This window comes from Aphelocoma coerulescens (assembly GCF_041296385.1).
Source record: "Aphelocoma coerulescens isolate FSJ_1873_10779 chromosome Z unlocalized genomic scaffold, UR_Acoe_1.0 ChrZ, whole genome shotgun sequence".
Lineage (NCBI taxonomy): Eukaryota > Metazoa > Chordata > Aves > Passeriformes > Corvidae > Aphelocoma > Aphelocoma coerulescens.
In genome coordinates, this window is record NW_027184085.1 from 20,804,902 (window position 1) to 20,829,613 (window position 24,712).

The 24,712-nt window shown below is 35.8% G+C and overlaps 2 protein-coding genes across 5 annotated transcripts; both read left to right on the forward strand.

The window, feature by feature from the left end:
• Window positions 1-93: 93 nt before the first annotated feature.
• On the forward strand, window positions 94-3,739 carry SHLD3 (shieldin complex subunit 3). The gene is made up of 2 exons (XM_069001052.1): window positions 94-179; window positions 2,320-3,739. Exon 2 carries the CDS (start codon window positions 2,451-2,453, stop codon window positions 3,198-3,200), a length of 750 nt encoding a protein of 249 aa, XP_068857153.1. The 5' UTR covers window positions 94-179; window positions 2,320-2,450; the 3' UTR covers window positions 3,201-3,739.
• On the forward strand, window positions 96-24,704 carry TRAPPC13 (trafficking protein particle complex subunit 13). 4 transcript variants are annotated; one of them, XM_069001044.1, is made up of 13 exons: window positions 96-179; window positions 6,611-6,679; window positions 7,556-7,655; window positions 8,220-8,304; window positions 9,869-9,996; window positions 10,131-10,203; window positions 13,516-13,560; window positions 15,734-15,751; window positions 17,884-18,017; window positions 19,144-19,342; window positions 22,322-22,422; window positions 23,083-23,233; window positions 23,329-24,704. In XM_069001044.1, exons 1-13 carry the CDS (start codon window positions 134-136, stop codon window positions 23,431-23,433), a joined length of 1,254 nt encoding a protein of 417 aa, XP_068857145.1. In that variant the 5' UTR covers window positions 96-133; the 3' UTR covers window positions 23,434-24,704. The 4 variants fall into 4 exon arrangements, with proteins under 4 accessions (XP_068857145.1, XP_068857146.1, XP_068857147.1 ...); XM_069001045.1 differs by having other exon boundaries at window positions 23,086-23,233; XM_069001046.1 differs by lacking the exon at window positions 15,734-15,751.
• The last annotated feature ends 8 nt before the right edge of the window (window positions 24,705-24,712 follow it).

Sequence of the window (24,712 nt, forward strand, 5' to 3'; positions counted from 1 at the left end):
GCCCGAGCCGCCCGCGGCGCCCTGGGGGCTGTAGTCCCGCCCGCCGCGTTGCAGTCTGGGACGGCCGTGCCCGTTGCCGCCGCAGTCTGCGCGGCTCCTCCCGCTGCGCCGGCCATCCCGCGGGGAAACGGCCATGGATGTCAACCAGCCCAAGCAGGAGCATTTGCTGGCTCTGAAAGGTACCGACAGCGCGGCCCCGCCGGTTCCCGCCCGCCCGGCCCTGATCCGGTGGGGATACAGCGTGTCTGATCGGCAGCCGAGGGTGTTTCTTCCCCCGGTTTAGGACGTGGAGCAGGGAGCGGCCCAGTACTCGGGGCCCGTGGCGGGAGGTGCCGGAGGGCTAAGGGAGCGGTGGGGGCTTTTCTACCATGCCCTGCACACCACAGGATGTGCACCTGGTGTGAGGGGCTCAGCCCGGCTGCCCGGCTGTGTGGGTGCTTTGCACAAGGCTTCAGTTACAAGAAGATGTTTAGCTAAAATTCCTTTGCTGCCTCTTTTGTTTGTTTGTTTTTCAGGACGAGAGGACACAGTCTTAAACTGCGTCAGGGGAGGTTTAGGTTGTGCGCTAGGAGGGATTCCTTCACAGGAAGGGTGATTAGACATTGGCGTGGGCTGCCCAGGGAGGTGGTGGAGTCAGCGTCCTGGAAAGTGTTTGAGGAAAGACTGGACGTGGCACTTGATGCCATAGTCTATTTGACAAGGTGGTGTTCGGTCTTACGTTGGCTTCCATGATCTTGGACGTCTTTCCCAACCAAATTCATTCCGTGATTTCCTTTTGGATGGTTTTTGCCCTTTTCACCTCATGCTAAATGTGCAACTACGAGGCTTACCTCCTTGATTCAGGGATCACAAATAGTGAAAATACAATTGTGCATACAATTGCATGCCTCCAAAATTAATGTAGAAATCAAGAGAGCCCTGTGAAGAAATTTGATCATTTCTGAATCATAAGTGCTGCTAGTTATGTTTATGTAATAAGGAGCTGGTTAGAATCTCAGCTCTGCAAGCATTCTAGATCAGTGAGGCTGCCCAGATGGATAAAATTGTACAGGTATGAGTAATTTCAGAGACCATCTTCTCATTTTGAAACTCTCCTGGACAAAGTTTTTAATGGTGTCTGCATGTGATAGTAAAATCTGTTAACCATAACTCAAAGCTCAACAAGCTCTTTTCAAATACATATACACAATAAAGTCAAAAACCTGAGAGCATGAAACATCGTCAGCTGACAAGTGCATTTTGATAGTAATTAATTCAAAGCAAAAAGCTTTATGGTGGATCATTTTGCTTTTATAAGAAACCGGTGCAATCCTTGGGTTTGTTTTGAATTTGATGCAGTGTCCAGGCCATAGATTTTGCCGAAGTGGGGAAGGTGTGAGGATTTGTTTGCATTGTGACTGTATTAAACAAAATCTTGACAGTGGCAATTCTAGATTTTACTATATTAATATCATTGTATGTTACTGCTCTCCATCAGGGAACCTTAAATGATTGCAAATTTCTTGCAGGAGCAAGGGAAGGGGGGAGAAGGGTAGGAAATAGGAGAGCAATACTGTGCATATTTTACTTATGTTTCATAACAGTGTTTGTAGTTCTCCCTTCACCATGCCCATGTATTTAATATAATTTTTGTATGAAAGTATAAAGCCTTTGAGGACTTAATAAGTTGTTTAGTTATTCCAAAAGTCTAATCAATTAAGAAGTTATCAGTTCCTTAAGGATTAAAGCATAGTTGCATGTTGTGCTTGGAAGCTTTGCGGCTAAAACTGGATGTGTAGTTCTGATACAAAATGGAAACAGGCAGCTTTAATTTGCCTAGAGCACTTCCCTTTTAACTTTTTACTTTAAAAACTACTATATCAGTCAGTACTGTTTCAGGAAGGGTTTCTGTAACACATGTGTTTTCTAGTTGCTTTATATGCCCTGGCTTAAAATGCTGATACATAGGAGGAAAACTTTAAAAAAAATTGTCTGCTAAATTTGAGAAAATAGGCAGTAGTAGTTGTGGGCCTTTAAATATGCATCACAACAGTGTAACAAGAATAGTGATGGATGGCAGATATGAGATGGTGACAGTAAAAGCATTGTCTTGGAAAGGGACTGTTTTGAGTAAACAGTGTGCATGTGGATAATGTTCATTGTAGTGAAGTTACACTGGTAATGATGGAATACAGCCACTAATGTTCAGCCTAGATAAAATAGAATGTTCTGATATATATCTCACGTATTTTTACTCCCTGTTTCTTTCTTGAAAAATATCCTAGCAATGTTTGTCTTAATATGGTAGTATCTTATCATTTTATAATACTTCTGCTTTAGGTCCTGTTTTCCACTGATCTTTGCGTCATGGGGCAAGGAAATTCTTGTAAAAAAGATGTTTCAGTCTAGATATGAGAATCCTAATCAAGAGACTGTTTTCCTAAGAATCACTGGATTCCTACTGTTGAAGCATGGAAGTGGTCTTGCACTATCGACCACATCAGAGGGATCTAATAAAACTGCAGAAATTTGCAGAAGCAGCAGTGAAGGAGTTTCCCATTCGCCAATTACCAAGATTTGCACCCTGGTTTCCAAGTGATTTACACAGACTTCCCCTCAAACCAAAAAAGCAAGCACCTGTTATTTCTTGTGAGGAAGTGGAAGAATTGAAACAACTTTCTACATCTTCAGAATATGTTACAGGATCTCCTGATTATGACTGCACAAAAAATCTCCTTGAGTTTCACTCTAGCATGAAACATGGTCCAACTTTAATCCACGTGCAGGCTGTTCACAGAGCAATTAACTTGGACTATCAAGGAGAACCACCACCTAATGGAAAACAAAAATTGAAAAGGTCTTGGAGTGTCTCTCTCCCTAGTGTTAAACTCAAAGAAAAGATTCATCCTTTATCTCAAGAACTGCAAAATAATTTGGAAAGACTAAAGCTGCATGCATTTTGTAGAGCAAAATGGACAATTGAACAGTCTATTTGTAAAAACCAGAATTTGGAGGACATATGGATAAAATTGAATAGACTCATTAAACAGAATGAATTGCCATCTTGCAATGCTACTATCCAAAGATCTGTGGGACAGATATGGATTTTCTGTGATATATTATACTGTGAATATGTTAGAAATATTCTTAGGGAAAAGCTAAGCCTTACAGATAAAATGAATTTGCTTGTACATAAATATGGAATTATATTTAGTTTATAACTTAAGATGTAGTTTAATAATAAAACTACTGTCTGAAATACTAGAGTTTTTAAGCAGTTAAGTGTATATAGACTTCAGCTGATAAATTAGCGGTAAGAAAACAATTTGTATTACTTTGCTACAGTCTTCTAACCATAATGATATATTTTAATTTTGTTTTGTCTCAATACTTATAGTTCTGTTAATATTAGTAAGTTTCTGTTTGGCTTAGTACTGCATTTTATAGCTTTTCTCTACCTTGCTGGTCTAAAGGAAAATATTTAAGTGAAAATTCCAGACTATTCAAGATAATAAAATTTATGCTTTCAATTAAGCAAAGTATGTCCTCTCTGCTTCTTTGGAATTAGGAGAAGGAAAAATGTTTTTAAGTGTGTTGTAATAATTGCTATAATAGTTGTAATTGACATTAAGACTTTCAAGATCTGATTATTTTCTGAAAGTAGTGTGTGAATTTTTTTAGTGAAGGCATATCCCTCCCATGAAATACAAACTTACTTTATGTGGCATATATCCACTGTCTTAGCAATGTTACCTATATTTTCACAGAAATATTAATGATAGCTTCAGTGGAAGCTGTGGGGTGAAAAATAATAAACAACTTAATAATTGCTGGTTTACACCTTTGATAATAAGATTTTTTTTTTCCTGATGTTTCTGTTCTTTTGTCTCTATATTTAAGAACAAGAAAACACTAGCTTCCAGCTAAAAGTGAGGAAAATAAGAAGTGAGACTTGTGTCTGAAACCTCTTGTTTGTTGTCTTTGAGATTGTTGTCTTTGAGAATTTGAATGCCTTTTATGGTCATAAAAGGCTGAGTTCAGCATGACTTTTTGTCTCCTGAAAGAATGAAGTGTTCCAAGGTCATGCTGTCCCTGCTCAATTGAGTGTTTGGAGGGTCAGTAGAGAAGTTAAACTGGGATCAATATGATTGCAAGGGTATGCATTTGCACTCCTACTAATTCTAGATAGTTCTGCTGTAGCTGGAGGTCAAGGTCTGTAGCATCTGGAAAAAGGGGAAAACAAGTGTTTTATATTTGTAGATTGATGTGACTGGCATTAATGACAATCTAACAAAGTGCACATAAGTATAACAGAGATCCCTCAGTGTAAAAACAAAGTAAATGCCCATTAGACTTATGTTTTCGTGACATCCTTGTGTTGAATAATTATATTTTATTATAGGCATTACATTTTCTTTTTTTTTTAGATTAAAATTGCTCCATTTGAGTCATTGACATGTATTTTTAAGCTTTGACTGAATTTTGAGACATTTGTAAATGTCTTATATTGATGTTTGGGGTGTATGTGACATTTAATGTCACCACTTAGCAAAACTGATGCAAAATGCTTTCTAGAGCAACTGAGGGTTGTTATTAGTTTTAAAGCTTATATAGCCAACTTTTCACTGACATGATCTTTCTGAGCTTAACATTAACAAAATTTCTTTGTGCATCAGCATTTTGGAAGATAAGATAAAGTAAAATGCAGTGTGATTTGAATTCTATTTAATGTATTTTTTGTCTAGGATCTTAGAAGAGGTGATTTATTTTCTAACGTGTTAGTAGTCGTAATGAATATGATAACATAGCTAACATCATTTCTTTTGACTTCGTTCTGTGATGTATTTATTTATTTTCTGAGACGTGGTGTAACTCTTTCTTTAGAAACAGTCAGCAAATACTAGTTTATACAGGCTTAATGTAAATTTAGATAAAATTAGGTAATGCCAATAATACACTGTATTAATTTGATATACTGACAAAAGAGCTAAACAAATATTTTACTAAAAAGAGCAGTTATTGTCTCTGTAGCTGCCAGCTTTCTGCTGCTTTGGGTTGGCTTATACGTGAATAATGGTAGGTGCACTGCTAGCTGTGGGCACCTCAGCTGGTAACTGTCTTGTAATAAAGAGTGAGCACCATTTTTGGTTGCTCTACAGGATTACTGCAGTCTTGGTTAGCACCAGTGTAGAAGCTGAAATCCAGGCTTTCATTTTGTTCTGTTTGAGGAATGCTTAATCCATAAGTGCGTATAATTCAGTATATATTGTTTTTTCATTTTCAATGTTGAATGTGGTTCACTATTCACTCTATTTTGATATCTTGGGTTTTGTGTAATATACCTCATGGTTCTAAGTCTTCAAAGGTCCTGGTTTTTCAACTTTTCACTGTAATAAAGGGAATATATTATCTTTTTTTCTTGTGAAAAGTGAGAATTGTTTGTGTCAATGCTTATTTGCATAGGTCTGCTGGATAGTAGTGTAAGTTCTTGTGAACCAATACAGCCCACTGTACCCAAATGTATATTAAAGTAATTGAATACTTTACACCAGTAGAAACAGTGAGTGTTGTCTGGACACATTAGCTGTACAAAAGTACAATAAAGATAAACCCACCATACATGTGTCAGTGCAAGGGTGTTGGTTAACTTGTTGCAATCAAGAGAAATCCTTTCGGTTTATTTTTTAGTTTTAGTTGGTTTTATGTTTGTTAAGTTTCAAAGAAAAAAAATGGTTTTTACATATTCATATTAGCACCTAAGATTACAAATGCTCAATTTTGTTTCATATGAATCCTTCATGATAAGCTATATACAAGTTTAGGGCCTTTGGTTATTTTGAAGATGGAGAAATTCTTTGAAGAAGTAGCATTTAAATCTGTCATATAAGTAAAAATAATGTAATTTTGTGTGTGAGTTAAAATAGCCTTTGAAAATATTACTTACTTGAAGTAGAGATTTTTTAATAGCAAAATATCAATGATTTTGATTTTGTCAGTATGAGTAATATAGTTCCGTTGTAAGTATATTCGTGAGGTTTTTGTGATGGTTTTGCTGGCTTGAGTTTAAAGTTTGTGACTTACAGAAAAAGCAGTGGTATAAATAATGTAGGCTTTTAGTCTTGTAACTCTACCTTGTGTATGTGTTATAGGTTAAGGTGTTAATGCAATTTCTTTTAGGCTGGTGTTTGACTGAAAGGGTCTTTGTGAGTCATCATGTCCCATTCTAGATCAAAAAGGATCACAGGACAGGCACTTAACCTGGAAAAGTCCACAAATAGATGGAACTGGTACACTCCTGGAGATCACAAAGCACTTAACACTGTAGCAGGTGTAAGACCTTTAGCACATCAAGTTGAAAGCAGTAGATTATTAGTAGGTTAGTTCACCAGAGGTAGAAAGTAAGAGGGAGCAATGGCATTACCAGTGTTCTTGGATCTCAGAATAGCAGGGAGTTTTTCTTATATTGTAAAAGGCCATGTGATCCTTTTTCAGGCTAAGGTTTAATTGGTGGTTGTGGTTTGTTGGGGCTTTTTTTTTTTTGTGGAAGAAGAGCAAGGCAAAATTATACTTGGAAAAAAAAATTTTAAATGCTTGTTTGATTGACCTATAGTTTGTTTTTTGATTTTTGCAGTGATGAGGCTAACCAAACCTACCTTATTCACTAATATTCCGGTGACTTGTGAAGAAAGAGATTTGCCAGGTAAGTCTTTTCTACTGACTGATTATTATGTATGCATTACCACGTTTAAGCATTGTGGTCATCTAACACTTAGGTGTTAGAGGAGTCATGACCTCCCATAGACTCTAATCTGAAAGAGCAGTGTATTTTAGATTTGGCAATAACTGAAAGAAAGTAGCAAGGTTCACTCTATAGCTCTTGACCTATGTCTTTGAAAGATTGGTGATAATACTCAAGCACGTGACCTCAAAGTCTGAGCCATTGACATACACAGTGAGAGGCAGTTCTATGAGAGAAATGTGTAAGTGGAGAAAGATTGGCATTACTGTGTTTTTTTATCTGGAGAAATGGCCCTGGTAATTAGAACCAGGACATGAATGTTCTGTAGAAAAACAATATTACAAGAATCACTGGTTTTGAGTTGTGTTATGCTTGGTATGCCATCATAAATTGAAAATCCCTGGGTCGTCTCCCAGAAATAGTTGAAGTCTAGAAGTCAAATATAAGAGTCAAAGGAAAGATTCAAGAAGGGTTGTATGGAAATACAAAGCAAGCAGGGGAAAAAAGTAAGTGAGGTTGATTAGTTCTGTTATGTAATGTGGTTTAGATGGATAGAATTTCTCTTAAAATTCAGTGTTCATTTGGGAAATGCCTTTGGGATTGTGCCCTTCAGTATGTATATACTGAATAAATTATTGGACACAAGTGCCTTGAAGTTAAGTTATATCTTATAAGCAGGCCTATGGATGTGTATTTCATCCCTAAACAAGTTTATTGTAAAAGAAATATATCTAAAATAAAATACATCTGAGTCAGTGATTAAATGTCTAACTTAAATGTAGACAAACCTTTAGACCTAGCAAATATTTAATTAATAGCACCTTGATATTTTTACAGGTAATCTATTTAACCAGCTCATGAAAGATGATCCTTCTACTGTAAAAGGTGCCGAAACTTTGATGTTAGGAGAAATGCTGACTTTGCCTCAAAATTTTGGGTAAGAATGAATGATTGTAACTGTAATATGCGAGGTTTAGGATTCATTTGGTTTAGGATTCATACTTCTCTTTCTATTTGAATACCGTTGTTCTGCAATGAGATGTTCAGTCATTTTAAAAATAATATCTGGCTTGATTTAGAAATACATATATGTATGCTTCCTGATGTTTCTTGTCTGTAGCCTGATTGAACCTAGTAAGGATTGAAAGTTGAAAGAGATTTGCAGCTGTGGGTGAATTTCTAAGGTAATGCACTACTATAAACCACATCTTATATTAGTAGAGTTTACTACTGTGATTTTTGTGGGTACTGAAAGCCATCTTCTTACTCCTCTCAGATTTTTACCTAGAAGAAATTCTGATTTTTTTATTTTCTTTTAAAGCTATTTGTCTTAGAAGGATGACTTCAGAAGTATGGGTGAGCAGATTCGAGTCTTCTTCTAGGATTTGATCTGGCAACTCTGTGTGTGTGTGAACTTAGAAGTGTTTCAGTGAAATGTTCTGGTTTTTTAATAACTGTTACTAAAACTATTTTGTTTTCTTTTTTTTTTTCTGAAATACAGAAATATATTTCTGGGAGAGACATTTTCCAGTTATATTAGTGTGCACAATGATAGCAATCAAGTTGTCAAGGACATACTGGTGAAGGTATGTGAGTAGAAATCCACTTACAAAAGATTTATAAAAAAATACAATATGATGATTCTATTTTCTGACAATATACTGTATGTTTGATGCTAATACATAGACTTCAGGAAATACATGTCATTTTTTCCAATCCAGAAAATATACCTGGAAATTGGAAAGAGTAAGACATAAAAATAGAAATGATTATAGAAATCTTCAAAGATTAAAATGAAAAACTAGGATTGTATCAAAAAATGGACTTAATTACAGAATAATGGAGTTTATGTTGGAAAAGACCTCTAAGATCAACAGGTGCAATTATTAACCCAACACTGCGAAGTCCACTGCTAAACTGTGTCCCTAAGTTCCACATCTACACAGTCCCCTGCAGGGATGGTGGCTCAACCACTTCCCTAGGCAGCCTGTTCAATGCTTGACAGCCCTTTTGGTGAAGAAATTGTTCCTGCTATCCAATCAAAACCTCCCCTGGTACAACTTTAGGCCATTTCCTCTTGTTCGTGTTGTTACTTGTGAGAAGAGACTGACTCACACCTGGCTACAGCCTCCTTTCAGGTAATTGCAGAAAGCAATGAAGTCCCTCTTTGTTGCAAAGGGGAAACTGCAACACGATGTATCAATCAACAAGTCCCGTGGAAAGAAATATGTATGGACTGATTCTTTATAGATGTTTCAGAGATGTTTATTTCCCCAGCTGCATTGCAGGGCTCTGCCAAGGAACTGAAGCAATCACGGGACCCGAGGGTCCTTGCCCACGCAGGGGAACACAAAACAACCAATGGGGAACGAGGCTGACCAGGGGCCAGGGAAACCCTGTGTCTCCCCCCAGGGCCTCTTTCCCAGGGCCACGTGGCAGGGGGAAAAGGACCCCAACACCTCTTCTGAGCCTTTTTTTCCTGGCTAAACACCCCCATCTCCATTGACCTTCTCTGGACATGCACCCTTGTATTTAAAGTTTCTCTGAAGAATTGGTGTAGCAAAACTTCCACAGCTAAAAAAATGGAGTTATATTGACTTACCTTCACTTTCAATGAGGTCTTCAAAGCAGTTTCCTGTAAAGTGTACACTGATCTGTATATTGTATGAGTTATTTTCTAGTGAATTGGCTTTTTGTGTTTACTGCTGAACAAAGAAAACACTGAGCGTAGAAATTTCAGAAGTCGTTGTGGAACTCAATGTGAAAAGTAAATAGAGATTTTGTAAGCTGCATGGTGAAGGACTGGACTATTTATATGTTTTAGAACTTGTCTTTAGATTTGTAAGTCATCTCAATATATGTCACAGAAGGTGTCTGAGTCAAGAATATCACAGAATATTCTGAATTGGAAGGGACCCACAAGGATCAGTGAGTCTAACTCTTAAGTCAGTAGCTCATGTGGGGATCAAACCCGTGGCCTTGGTGTTGTGAGCCCCATGTTCTGACCAGCTGAGCTCTTACAATATGTATGAAAGCATGTAGAGTACAAAATGCTCAGTGAAACCTAGAACTTTATAGCATAAGTTACTTTTCCTTAGATTGTGTTGAACAGCTGTAGTTCTAACCAATGCTTTGTTTTTCTGTGTCCAGGCTGATCTTCAGACAAGTTCTCAGCGTTTGAACCTTTCAGCTTCTAGTGCTGCAGTGGCAGAGCTTAAACCTGACTGTTGCATTGATGATGTGATCCATCATGAAGTAAAGGAGATAGGAACGCACATGTAAAATTTTAAATTTTTCTACTATTAAATGAGCTTAAATGAAACTGCAGTACATGCATACTATTCTGCTTTTGATACAGTATGAGATTTAAAGTAACACAACTTTTTTTTTCCCCCAATTGTTTCTTTTTCAGCTTAGTTTGTGCAGTAAGTTATACTACGCAGACTGGAGAGAAGATGTACTTCAGAAAGTTCTTCAAATTTCAGGTATTTCATGAAGTATTTTACTCTGCTTTTAGTAAGTGTGTGAGTCTGGAAAAGCCATTTTAAAACATTTGATACTTCAAAAGCATTTTTACATACCAAAAATCTGTTCATTTTTAAAAGTGAACCATTAAAAGCCCCTGCTTCAAACTTCACACAAACTGGTGGTTTCTAATAACCACACAGTTAAACATCTCAGAACTAATAAATATTGCATCTTATAATTTCTATTAATTTATTGAGAAAATAAATCTACTCTTAAAGTCCCTTTTTATAGCAGACAGCTCTATGACTATTTTTAAACACAGCAAGTGTTGGTCATTCTGGCTTTGATATATCTAACCATTATATTGTAAAAATCTAATTTTTCTTTTAGTGAGTGTAACCTTATTAAACTGGAATTAAGTAGTTTGGTTTTTAAGGAATTTAAGTAAAGAAGTCTAATGTATTGTGTGTAATACCCACAGAAGTAATTGACAGAATTTAAACCTTTTGTTCCATTGCACAATTCAAGACTTGCAATAAGAGTGACTGAGGAAAGCAGGAAAGGGCTCTAATCTGTGGACTGGTTCTGGCAAGAATGAGTCTGTTTACTCTGTATTTCATGGATGTTTAATTTTTTAGAGAAATATATTGGGACTTGGATATTGGTGGACTAATCCTCGTGGAATGGAGGATTACATGACATTCTTTACTGAATACATTTTTAGATACTCTCACAGAGTGTCTGGTAATACCAGGAGCATTATGTAGTTTCGTCCTAAAGCTGTGTCAGGGAGGTTTAGGTTGGATATCAGGAAAAGATTCTTCACCCAGAGGGTGGTTGGGCACCGGAACAGGCTCCCCAGGGAAGTGGTCACAGCACCAAGCCTGACAGAGTTCGTGAAGCATTTGGATAATGCTCTCAGGCACATACTCCTGGGGGTTGGACTTGATGGTCCTTGTGGTCATCTTCCTACTCAGGATATTCTGTAATACTATGGGGTGATTGCATTTTGCTGTTTTCTAGTACTCTGTCTAGATACTTCAGAAAAAAGAATTTCAGTCTTTAGAAGGTTAAATTGCCATGCATTACAAAGAACACTTGAGTGCTGTTAGTACTTCGGGCCTTGAAACACCAGATATTGATTAGTCAAAGGTGTTTACTGACAATCCTGGGGAAAATGGTTCCATATAAGTTTTTGTGTTACCCTCTCTCTGAAACTAGCATCTCTGTAGAGTTTCTTCTTTAGTGAAGCTAATTTTTATCTTTGTGTGTTTTGACTTGCGCTCCTTGTGAAACTGCTTCCCTTTCCATTTCTCCATTGTTTTCCTCTTTTCAGTGTTCTGTTTCTCTGTCCCCTCTAGGCTTTCTCTGATTGCTTACACATGCATGTGCAAGCTTCAGATCTCATCTTCTCTCTGTTCCCTAATGTTGTTCTTGTCAGAGCTTTGTACAAAACGCTGATTTGTCTTCTTTAGATTTTGTGTGCAAACTTATCTGTGCACTTTTTTCAGGGCTCTGCATGCATGGCGTAATTGCCATGCTTTTTAACTGAACCCAGCACAAGCAACTGAATTGTGAAAATAGTTGCCAGAAGCCAGCTGTCTCTGAAATGTGAAGCCCTTCATTCAAAGAAGGAAGCATAAGAGCTTCTCAGAAAGCATCTATATACTTCCCCACCTTCTATAAATACTCTCTGATTCATTATGAGAAAAGAACTGCACTGAGAATTTTGGCTGTTAATTTTTAAATTTGATGTGGAGACACCAGTAGAAAATCTGAGAACAAACAAAAAGAAGCGTTACAGAAAACTGAACTATGTTACAGTGAGAATTGATGGCTCCTAGTGATTGAGATGTCACCAGCTATTTTATAACAAAAAAAACCTACTCTTTTGCAGATTCTCAGATTTTTCAGTTACATTTTCTAGAATCTTTTAAGTTGAACTGGTGTCAGTAGGTTTTAATCAGCTTCTTTTTTTAAACCATTATATGTAGTTTTATACTGATTGATAGTGTGTTTCGGTTCCAAAACTTTCTCTAAGTAATTAATAGCATTATGTTGAAATGGAGAAGGAATGATTTTTCCTAGGGTTTGGTGGTTGTTTGGTTTTGAGGGGTGGTTTGTGAATATCACAATAATTTTTTGTATTTTACTGGAATACCAGTTGAGGTTTAGTGCAATGAATGGAAAGACTTTGTTTATCAGAAGAGAGAGAAAAAAATTCAGCATGTAGGAAAATTTATAAGAAGCTCACTGAAGAAAAATATTTGACAGAAAAAATCCTCTCTCAACCAACAAAGACTTAAATCAAAATTTTTAATTCTTTTTTTTTGACTAGAGAGAGAGAGATAGTTATGAATACTTGAAAGAATTGAACTTTATGTCTGTTAAAATGCAGAAATCTCTGTGAGGACAACTTTTTGATGTTGAAGTCTTCAGTGCTAAAAAATTTGTTGACAACTTGGAACATTAGTGATCTCTCAGGATGCAGTGTACTTACAAGCAATCAAAAAAAGTTTCCCTGTGTAATTGGAAACATGTCTTCAGAAACAGAATTTAAATTTGTTTCCCTACAAGTATGATAAAATATTTCATTCAGTTACATTACTTTATATACATTTCATATTTGAATATGTTAACTGCAGTGGCTTTATGCACAAAATTCAAGCACTTACGAACCAACACTTTGTAGTTTATCATATAACACTTCATATTTTATAACATCGAGTTGGTTTTTTTTGCCGATTTAATCTCAAGATTAATGTGATTTATTTATTTATTTATTCATTTTATGTATTATGATTTTTCTTAATTTCTTGAAACAGCTTCATTTTCAAGAAGGAAGTGAAGGCTAATAAAGCTAAACACATGGACAGTTCTCTGTTTCATTTATGTTTAGAGAAGCCCTCAGTAATTTTTGCTGCAGAGCTCTGAAGGACTTGTAAATGTTAGAAATGTTAGATCTTGCTCACAGTTGAAAGCAAATGCAGACCACTGCAGGACCCAGTATGGATATATTATTTATTTAAAGACACAGATCTACTTAGAGCACTGGATTTGGGCAGTTTCTTAAGAGACTGCTGCTTAGGTGGAGAACTACTTGTTTTCAATATGAGGAAACTGCTTAGTAGGGAAGCATTCAAGTGTGCGCAAGTAAGAAGCAGCACGGATATGTTCTTGAGTTGATTCTGTCATATATTCTGTCATGCACCTACTATGTCTAAAATCAAAAAGAAAAGCAACACTTTTTAGTAAAAGACCCTAGCAGTCTTTCCTGAAGTTGTCTGGAAAACCAGTTGTCAATCTGTCTTTTTTCCCATTTCATTCAGGTTCTTAAACCACTAGATGTGAAAACCAAATTCTACAATGCGGAGGTGAGAACTGTGTGTATTCAGGTTTGTTTTGGTGTGCTGGGTTTGTTACTTAGATTGAATTCAAAGTGCTTTGTAAGTGCACCTTTCTGAGAAAGGTGGTCTGTTCTAAAGGGGAAAATGGTAGTAGATATATATTGTTTAGTTTAAAAATAGATAGGCAATTTTGATGAAAGGGCAAAAGAGATGTCAGGACCTTAATGTAATTGACTAACAATTTTGCATATATTCCAGTTTCTCATTAACTCAAATACTTTTAAGTTATTGCTCATATTTTTAGGCTGATGGAGTACTTACTGTAAAGGAGATTAATTGTTCATAAAGGAGATGACAATTTATCAGAGTGGGGAAAATTTAAATTGCTTAAATTTAAATTTCCCTTATTTAACTATGACCCTTCAGTTCAGTAATTTAAGTTTTACATTTGTGACAGTCATACACAGTGCTTCTAAACTTAATGACCTTATAAATGCCTTGCATATTTATTTGGACAAAATTACATGTCAGCCTTCGGCTATTTATGGGAAGAATTTGGTACATATCTGTAGGCCACAGGCTTCAAACCATACATTGACCAGATGTGAGATACCTGAGCAGAATTGGAGCATAAACACATAGCACTGGTTGAGTCCTTTATAGAACTGCTCTTATCTGTAAGTGGGAATGTCTGGAAATGTCTGCTGCTGTAATTTAAAAATAAAAATAACTCTAACAAATGAGGTAATTTCTCTGGAAGCAAAATAAATATCTTATTTAGCATGTGGATTATATTATTGTTTCAGATATAAAGTATGGGATAGGGAAAGGAGGCACAGATATCTTAAATGTTGCGGTCTCTTTATACTTCATGTGTAAATTTTGTGATTAATTATCAAACACTTGATAATTAATGGAAATTAAAACCTCTTTAAGGTAATTCTGGGCAAACTTTTTACATGGATAAAAATATACCCTTTTTTTTCCAAAATTGTTGTACTCACGAGTCTTGATACGGGTCTTAATTAACTCAATTAGCCACCAAACTGATATTGTAGCACTCCTATCTGATTTCTGAAAGTATATGAGTGTTACTATGTCTTGTGACCATAGAATTCAAGTAACTTTTAAAAACCTAGAAACGAGTCTTTGGTTAGATGTTGTGTGTGATACTACATTGCTGTGAAAGCACCAAGAAATTAATCCTGACTATTATCCTTGAGAGCAGGGGAGAAAAGAATGGTATGTGTCAGTTATTAGTTAACTAAAGATCTCTAAAGGTTGACTAACCAGTTAAACTGTTACCATTAATATTACGGATGTGTTGTCTATTCATAATGCCTGTTACTAAAATTATTTTCTATTAATATTCTAATGATAATCAATAATTTCTTCTAAGACAAGGAATGATGCTGAATCTTTATTTTCTTGCTTATTGCTTATATTGCAGTATGGAGTTGATGGAGTTGATCTCTGAAATTTATGCATAGAACACATGCCCTGTTGTCCTAGCCTGCTGCAATCCTGGGATTGAATTACTCTCTCACTGACTTTAATGTGCCTTGAAAAAGGCTCTGTAAAAGGTTCTGTTCCTGCACGCATGCACAGGGAGGCAGACAACAAAGTTTGCAATTAAAGTTGGGTCTTTGGATTGATGGATATTGAAAAAAGAGTTTTTCTTGATGATATTATGCCAAATTTTCTTACACCTTGCAACATGGTAGCTTTGCTAGAACACATTACCACATTATTTTTGAGACATTATATATGCAGAGACCTCAAATTATCTGTAAGGTGACAAGGACTGTTTTTCCATTTCATATACATCCCATTGCATGGATTTAAATTCAGGACAAACTTTAAACTTGCTCAAAAACTAATTATCTTTTTTTTTTTTTTTTTGAGTCGGTTTATTCTACCATATCTTGTCTGTGACTTGTGTGCCTTAAGCTCTACTTTGGATTGGTTCTGAAGCAAAGCTAGTAAACCATGTAACCATACTAGCTATAAGTTATTAGAAATGTAGTTGTCATCTTTGTTTGCATCCATTTTTTATTTATGTTTCTGTCTTACTAATGCTATCTTGTTTAAATGGTGCAAAAAAATGCAGAAATGCATTTTGTTTGGAAGTTAGCCTCCTTTTTCTTTAACATTTAACCCTAATTTCTCTAATGTGTTCTTTTTTTTATTTTCCCATTAGAGTGACCTCAGTTCTGTGGTAATTTTTATTTATTTTTTTATAAATATGTATGCTTTTTTAATTGCTTAACTGTCTCTGTGCTTATTATTGACATTCTTTACAAACATAATGGAAAAGCAATGTTTGTTCCGCATATCATAAACTGATGTTTTCTCATCTCTATATGTGCAGCTAATCATTAAATGGTTAGCTCTTTCTTTAATACCCATTGTTGAAACTAGAACTTGATAGTTACAGATTCTTGCTTGTGGGGGTACTCCTATAAAATACCTCACCAAAATTTTATTAGACCTATTATTTGAAAAGAGAAGTTAACTTCTTTCTAAAATTTTTCTGCTTCTGACCCTGGAAATGTAGGTTTCACTACAGCACTGTTTGTGTAAGCTGTGACAGAACTTTTCACATCTGGTTGGTGGAGACAGTGGGTTTGAGGAGAGAGCAGCAGTTGGATGTTCTTCCTTCCTTTGGCTAGCTGGAACTGCACTTCACAATTTTAACTGCATGTAACGGTTGATTGAGTTACTATGTTACTTCTGCAGTCTGATTTCACTTTAAGGCGTGCCTTGTATTACAATAAACTGCATATTTTGAAAAGGTTTTTTTTTGAAACCATGTAATATTAAACCAAATTAGAAATAACACAAAACTAACTTGCTTTTTCATTATGCTGCTTGTTTTTACTTTTTCCTTTCAAATTAGCATTTTAAAACTTCTGCCTATGGTTGCTGCTTTGAAAACTACTAATATTTGGGTAAATGGACACTTTGAGCAATGGATTTATGGGATATAAATGGTATCAAATTAAGTGACAGTTAGGTAGTAGTAATGATTACTGAGAACCATGTTTTTGTTGGGGTTATTTCCAGTTCCTGCAAGCCTGAGGTGTCTCTGTAACCCATTGAGGTTGCACAGTTTTCATTACTATATATATGGTGCTTTGTATTTCATGTGTTTATAAGACAATACAAAAAGTTACACAACCATTCTTTATTTCTCCTTCTAACAATTTTTTGAGACTAAACATGTTTTGGCTATTTTGTCCCACTTTAATTTTGTAATTTACAAGCAGGACTTCATTTGTATAAAGAATCATTTATTTACACTGATCAAAAAGAAGCTGTAAGTTTTGTTCCACCTTCCTCACAAAAGTACTTTCTTAAAATTTATCATATCAAGATACTCAAACTGCTCCAATCTGAATCTGTAGAATAGACTATTTCAGTTGGAAGGGACCTACAAGAATCATTTAGACCAATGGTCTGAATCAGTAACTCTTTTGTAAATGCAAATTTGGTATCCCCCTTCTTTTAATTGGCACTGTTTTAATTGTAGTTTTCACTTTTCTGGGAGCTCATATCTCTAATAGACTGAGTCTTCCATAATTATTCTATCCTGAGATTTCTAGAGAGGCAAAGTGACTTCACTGGTCTGCAATTCCACAAAAGAAGTGAGTCAAAAACATCTCTAGTTCCATTGTTTTACATCTTCTGAAGTTTAACAGTCTATAGTTTTCATTTCTGTACTAGAATTGGTCCTTCAATACCATCTTGAGGCATTAGCTTGAGATGTTCTGAAGGTAGAGCACAGTTAAATTGTTGGACACATAGAGTATTAGTAACCTTTGGCATGGTGCAGCTGAGTGAGAGAAGGGGCTGGATTTTGCATTTTAACTAGAATGCTGGTATTTAATAATAAAATCTCAGAGCATGTACCCGAACTCTTTTACTTCAGTTAAAGAAAAACACGCACATTTAATTTTTTTATACAGCTTGATGCGCTAGTAATCTGGCATGGCATGTTGTTGTGCACTGCAATTCCTTACCATTTATTCCATTTTTTAAATAATTTGGATAAAAGATCGATGCTATTAAGTTGATTAAACTCTTGGGAAGTGGTGATTTGATGCATTACAAATAAACAGTAGCTAGAACATAGCAAAATTATCCCACATCCATTGTTTGGCAAGATAACTGTTGACTAACACTTTTGCTCCTATTGTTACTGGGATTAAGGTTTTTTCTTGCATTAATTAATTTGATTTGCAGGCATGAACTAAACATGTGTGACTTTTTTTTTAACAATAGGACTGCCTACTCTTTTTAATAACACTAATCATATTTTCATGAACTTGCACTTTTCATTTTTTTCAGACAGATGAAGTGTTTCTGGAAGCTCAAATTCAGAATATCACTACCTCTCCAATGTTTATGGAGAAGGTTTCATTAGAACCATCTATGATGTACAATGTTGCAGAACTGAACACAGTTGACACAGCAGGGGAAAGGTATGTTCAGATTCAGGACATTTGACTTTGAAACTCTTTGTATTAATATTTCATGAGATACAAGTATTAGTCAGCTGTCTGTAATGGGAGGATTGTATGTCTTCTCTTGAGTAAAAATATCAAATTCCTATTACGTATTCAACTGGAAAATTTGTTTGTTTTCTTTTCATAGAAACTATTCTTAAAAATCTATAATTCTACCTAATAAACAAATATCCAACTTAATCCTCAAATAATTTGTAACAATGAGGACATGGTAACATGAAAGCATACTATTTTTTCAGTATCTCCTATATAAAATTTAAACCAGATCTGGTTTTGGCCTGATCTCTCTGTACATACTCAGCCTTACAGAACCCATCTGACTAATCCTTGCTTCCTATCAGTAAATTTAACTGTTTTCAGTTGTTCTAATAATGATCTAGCAAGGCACCAGTCAAGGTGAATCACTGGTACACCCTTATGGGGTCTTAGAATATAAAAATTTATCATGCTGAAATAAATGAAATTTCATTTAGTTAAACAGCTAATACCAGAATAATTGACGCCTGTTGATACAAGAGCTTGTGAAGTCAAGTTTGGTTGTTTGTGCTATGCAGTTGCTTGGGTTTTTGGAGGTGACGTTTGAGTGCTTCAGCAGTAAGGGCTGAAGTGAAAATTCTGTCTTCTCCTTGCCTGTTGAAGGATTCACCTGCAGCATAATGAAGCCTTGTTCTTACCAAGTGTTTGCATCCACTGTAATAGTTTTTCTGCTGAACAGGAATCTTAGTTTCACGACACTGAGATTTACTCTGAGGGAAGAACAATAGCAGAAGAAAAATTACCAGCATTTTTGTTTAAATAATAAGATGCCAGATAATAATTTATAATGTAGGAGAGTGGACTTCTATCTTATTTCTGTCTGGCTGAGAAGAACAGGTTTTTTTTATTTCTCCATGGTCTCCATGGTGCTACATAAATTCTAGAGTTGTTTCCTGTTGTGAAAACAGAAAAATATTCCGTGTTTTACCATTAACTATGTGTACACATACAGTGAGAGTGGTGGGGGATGGGGAAAAAAGGTTAGGTTCTTAAGTCTTCTTCAGAATGACTGTTTAAATTAAGACCCAGTGTTTTTTCCTTTCAGTGAGTCTACTTTTGGCGCAAGGACTTATTTACAACCTATGGATACACGTCAATACTTATACTGTCTGAAACCAAAGCAAGAATTTGCAGAGAAAGCTGGAGTAATAAAAGGTGTAACAGTGATTGGTAAACTAGACATTGTATGGAAAACTAATCTGGGTGAACGAGGAAGGTTGCAAACTAGCCAGCTCCAAAGAATGGTAAGTTTAACTTGAGTGTTAACTTAACTTGGCATTCATTTTTAAGGAAACTCAATGAACAATTTCATAATGACGTGGAAAAGTGTGAGCTGCTTACTTTTGAGCCTCATTTTTTATTCACACCTTTCTGTATGTATTAGAGAGTTATTTCCTATATTTCTTCAGTAAAATGTGAATAAGTTAATGGAGTGAGCACTTTAATTGTCAGTATCCAGTAACCAGTGTTGCAAAACACATTAACTGCTTGAATACCATTTGGCAACAAACTGACAAAAGAGCCTCTTTAAATATGCCAACTCTTGACATGGAAATTGCTCCCAAGTTCATACAAACATTTTAGCTTGGAGTAAAATTTTTTATGCATAATATTATTTATCTTTCATGTCCACACTTTTGATTAAGTCTGTCTATTCTGGTTGATTCATAAATTGTTCTTGAATTTTAAGTTGTAATTACTGTCATGCTTAAGTCAGCTCCACAGCCATCTATACTAATGCCTAAACCTGACTTGCATCTTCTCACTTGAGGATGGTGAGAGAGATATGGAAGAGTAGTTAAAAAAAAAACTTTGACAATTGAATCTCAATCTGAGTTTACAGAGCTTATGATTGGGTCTCTGCCTCTGTCTTTCCCCCAGTCCCGTCTTCTAGAACATTGAGCAGTTCTGTAGGGAAATCACATTGGCTTGGAACTATGGCAAGCAAACTTAGATCCTGGAAGTTCACAGGAAAGTCACTAAAAAGTCACCAAGTCACTGAAATATCTCTTGATTTTTAATTGAGGTGTTGAGAATGTGCATAACCCCATCAAATTAGAAACTGCCCTTTTCTAAACTTAGTTACTCCTGTTATTTTGAAACCTGTTGCTTATTTTTAACAATAAACTATTTCATTTTCAACTGGCCTTTCCTATAATTTCTCTTCAGAGACATTTCTTTTCCTTCCCTGAATCAATATTGTCTCACTCTGCATCCCTTGTTGAACCTCTGAGAATTGCATGTGAAGCACACACTTCAACACTCCAAGACAGTTTTGGTCATGCATCATTTTGTGCCTTGTGATTAACAGAAAAACATTAACTATTTTGTGCAGTTTGAGCAACATCTGTCCTTAGAAAAGCAGTTGGGGTTTTTTCCCCTCTGCGTTGCAGGGCAACTCCCTCTTTTCTTCTCCTTATTTTTTAAGTACTGTCAGATTATTTAGTTTCTAGATGTCACCCTTAATCATTTTCCTCCTAATCCATTCGCCATCACTGATGTTGTTGATCATAACCATTGTTTCCCACCCAGGTCCAGAATTTTACCTGTACTGAGTCCCTCAGTCATTGTTTCAGTTTAGATCAGAAATGCACCTTTGAAATGAGTACCCACATAGCATAATTTGTGGTTTTAGTTGGTTTTTTGGTTGGATTTTTTGTTTGGTTTGGGTTTTTGGGGTTTTCTTTTTTAATGTGGCTTGGTCTTGGGATTCACAACTACAGTCTTTACAGTCTACAGGGAGGCAATAAACCAGGCAGGTGCATGTCTACAGTATGCCAAGGGTCCTCCACCTGCTCATAGGCATTCAGTACAGGACCAGAATAGAACCAGTCCGAAGTTAAAGAACATTATTCTTGAGCAGCACAGGTGGGAAATTGTCTAGTTGATTCCATAATCTGAGCAATTACCTCAGTTGTGGATAAAACCTATGTTACTCCTCTGGGTGTTACTTCAACGCCTTTGCCTCTAACCATTAGTTCTTGGAGGTATCTCATTTTTGAGTTCAACAGGTATGGTGCAGTATAGGCCTCATCTGCTCTGATCCTGTTTTGATTTGGCCAGTTGATGCTAAGTTTATTTTCTAAAATACTGGTTTTATTGTGGGTTTGTGTTTGTTGTTTTTTTTTTCTTAATATATCTCTGGTAAAAGAAGAGCCTAATGTTAATTAACCCTGTTCTTTAGGGATGTGAGTGCAATTTTTACAGTAAATTCCTCCTTGTCACCAAATACAGCTGAATATATTTGCATTTTTCCAGTGCTGAATAGTTAATTCTCTTTCTTGCAAGGTTCTAAATATATGTTGTTTGACTAATCTAAGTCTGCATTGGTTTGACATCCCTTTGCTTACTCTTAATGTTCAATTTAATATGCTTTCTAAAATGTCATCTGTCATTAGTCTATAGCAAAAATTCTGTGTGACTAAAACCTGTTCTCAGCCTCTCAGTCATTGACTTTTCTGGACCTCTTCGGGGAATCTTTCAGTCGTGCTGTAAATACAACTTTCAATACATCATCCTTTCATCAGCAGAATTGGAACATGTGCAATAACTGAGCCTTGGCAGGCAGGACAAATTTTTCCCCTATTTTTCCCTCATGATCTATCACTTGTGGGGATTGCAAATCTAAACATGCTTTTTCATCTGCAAGTTACTATTTTACCACCCTGCTTGGTAGTAACTAAGATATTTATTATAAGTTTATTACTAGAGCATATGAAATGTATCTGGCTCATGGATAATTGACAAGTATTCCTATCATGTGACTTTATAACTGATTACAATTAATTATTTTGCCAGAGGCATAGAGGACTGAAATGGCAGTTTCTCTTGTTCCTTAGGATGTGGAATAGTGGTGGGTTTATCAGGGAAGTTTTACTGATGTTGTCCACACAGATCTGTTATCTGTCTAACAGAGGTCTTAGATTAAAGCTGATCTTCTCAGGAACTGTATATGGCTATTCAAACCTTAAGGGTGTAAACTATCTTGAAAAAATGTAATAATAAAGATCATCCTTATCTGATGAACTGTTAAACCTATAAAGAAGGTGGTCATCAGCTGAAGATGGAGAACTGCTGTGATTTCCATACTAATCAAAAGCACAGTCAGTCTTCTTTCTTCAGATTTCTCTTATTCCAAGCTTCTTCCAGGAAATTAAAACTTTAGCAAAAACTTCAACTTCCTTATCCAACATCTAAGAATATACATTCTTGCTCCTTTCCAGGCTCCTGGTTATGGCGATGTAAGGCTTTCACTGGAGACAATACCAGATACTGTAAATTTGGAAGAACCTTTTGACATTACATGTAAAATAACAAATTGCAGGTAACAATGTCATGTGATTCTTGTACTTTTTCCTGAGTGGGTGAGTTGTGGCTGGTTTTGTTTCATGTTTCAGTACTTCCTCCTGAAACTACTTAAACTTGGTCTTTACTATGATTTGTAGCAACATAAAACTACTTGAAATGCCAAGATTAAAAAAAAAAAACATGAAGAAACAACTATGACTTAAAAACTTCTATCATGATCTGTTAATACTGTCTGAACTAGGCAATACCCATAAATCTGTAGAGGAATTCCATGGATCTGTCTGCAGTATTATTTAAGATTGCACCTCATATCACAACTCATCTTAGGGTTGCAAGAGTGACTTCATTAAATGAAGTAATTCTAAATAGAAGTTGAGGCCAGGGACTAAAGCATGTATCTGGCCTGCAGATACTTCTCATGAAAAGCTTATAGTCCACCCAAACTGTAAGTACTATTATGTTATCCAGTGTTGCTAAACCCATGACAGGATGCTTGGGTCAAACAGCTCTCTGCAGCTGAATTCCTGTGCATCACAATAAATACTGCTTGCCGCCTTATAATTATTTATGAGTCTTGATTAATAGTAACGTGAATAATAATCAAGCTTTTAATGTCTGCAATTTTGAATGCTTAAAAAAGCCCACAGATTTATTCTTGGTTTTTGATTTCCTCTAGCAGTGAAAGGACTATGGATCTGGTTTTAGAAATGTGCAATACTAATTCCATCCACTGGTGTGGAGTTTCAGGAAGGCAACTTGGGAAGCTGCACCCAAGCTCATCCCTCCATCTTGCACTTACATTGTTGTCATCAGTGCAGGGATTGCAGGTAAGTTATTAGCACAGTTTTGTTGTTATGTAGCTGTTTGATAATATTAACTGTTCTTTCTAATAACAACTTTTATAAATATTTTCCCCTTCTAGAGTGTCTCTGGCCTAAGACTTACAGACACATTTTTGAAGAGAACATACGAGTATGATGATATTGCACAAGTCTGTGTAGTTTCTTCAGAAGTCAAGCAAAGCTGAAGAAAAAAATTCTGTAGTTCTGCTGGGCTTGTTTTTTTTTTTTTGACCAACTTCTTGATGATTTTGCCGTCCAATTGTATTGAGTACAAACAAAACCAAATCCCTATATAGCTGTAAATGTAATAATGATTATTTAATTTCTCTGAGCATTTCTTGAATGTTTTAAAATCTTTTAAAAGATGCATATGCATTTTATCTACTAAAAATAAAACCTTTGAAAAAAGTGTAGTTCTAGCAAATTATATTGCATTTACATCAACTCAGGACAGGGGAATGAGATTGATAAGAAATAGTAGCATTTTGTACATATTTTTCTTAATTTTTTTAAAGTATTTAAACCCTTTTAAAATCATGGTTCTGACAAAACTGCTTCAGTTCAAAGGAACTGACCTTTTACAGACAAGTTCCTGGAACTGAAATCCCTAAAAGAAATAATGTGGGATACCTGCCATGGCAGTGTATTTGCATGGTACATGTATAGCCATAGGAAATAAAACCTGCCAAAGGCATGAGATGAAAGAGTGCTGGCACTGTTGAGGCATGAGGAGCTAGGAAGTGCAGTGTAAGCCGAAGACTGTTGGTTGTGGCTCACTCTTTGAAGAGGAAGCAATATAGCAAATGTGTCCCAATTATCTGTAGTCAAGCGTTGTGCATCACTGCACTACACGGCATGCTGTTAGCAGGCATGTTCTTTTCCAGTTAGTAGGAAATTGAAAACTAAAACAGCAGAACTCAGGTAGTTTTTTATTGTTAAAATAAAATTATTCTTTCAAATTATTCTTTCCATCCCATAGGCATTTAAATAGATGTTTAAGAAAAAGATGGAAAAAACCCCCCTGCATTGCTGCCTTAGATCAAGTTCTCTAAAGCATATACAGAAAGAAGTTTAGATCTGCTCAAGCACTACAATGTGCTTTTCCCTAGCTTTGTTTTGACAAAAACTGGAAACATTTTTGGCTGAAATATCTGTGATCACCCAGAGGCAGCCATTTAATAAATAAAATGGTGTCTGTCTTTCCAAGTTTAACACTAGGTAAACTAGTGTTAAAGACTCTAATCAGCAGCTTGTATTTCTCAGCTACCATGTTGGCACTTAGCAACTTCAGTTAGTTTTGACAATATTTTACTTAAGGCTTTCCCATGTATAAAAGTGTAGAATTCCCATCTTAAAGTGTAGAATTCAACATTAAAATACTGGATAAATTTAGGACCAGCTTTGTATATTGAGGGACTAAGTCCATACAGGAAACAATAAATTGGAAATGTATCCTGCCTAAGT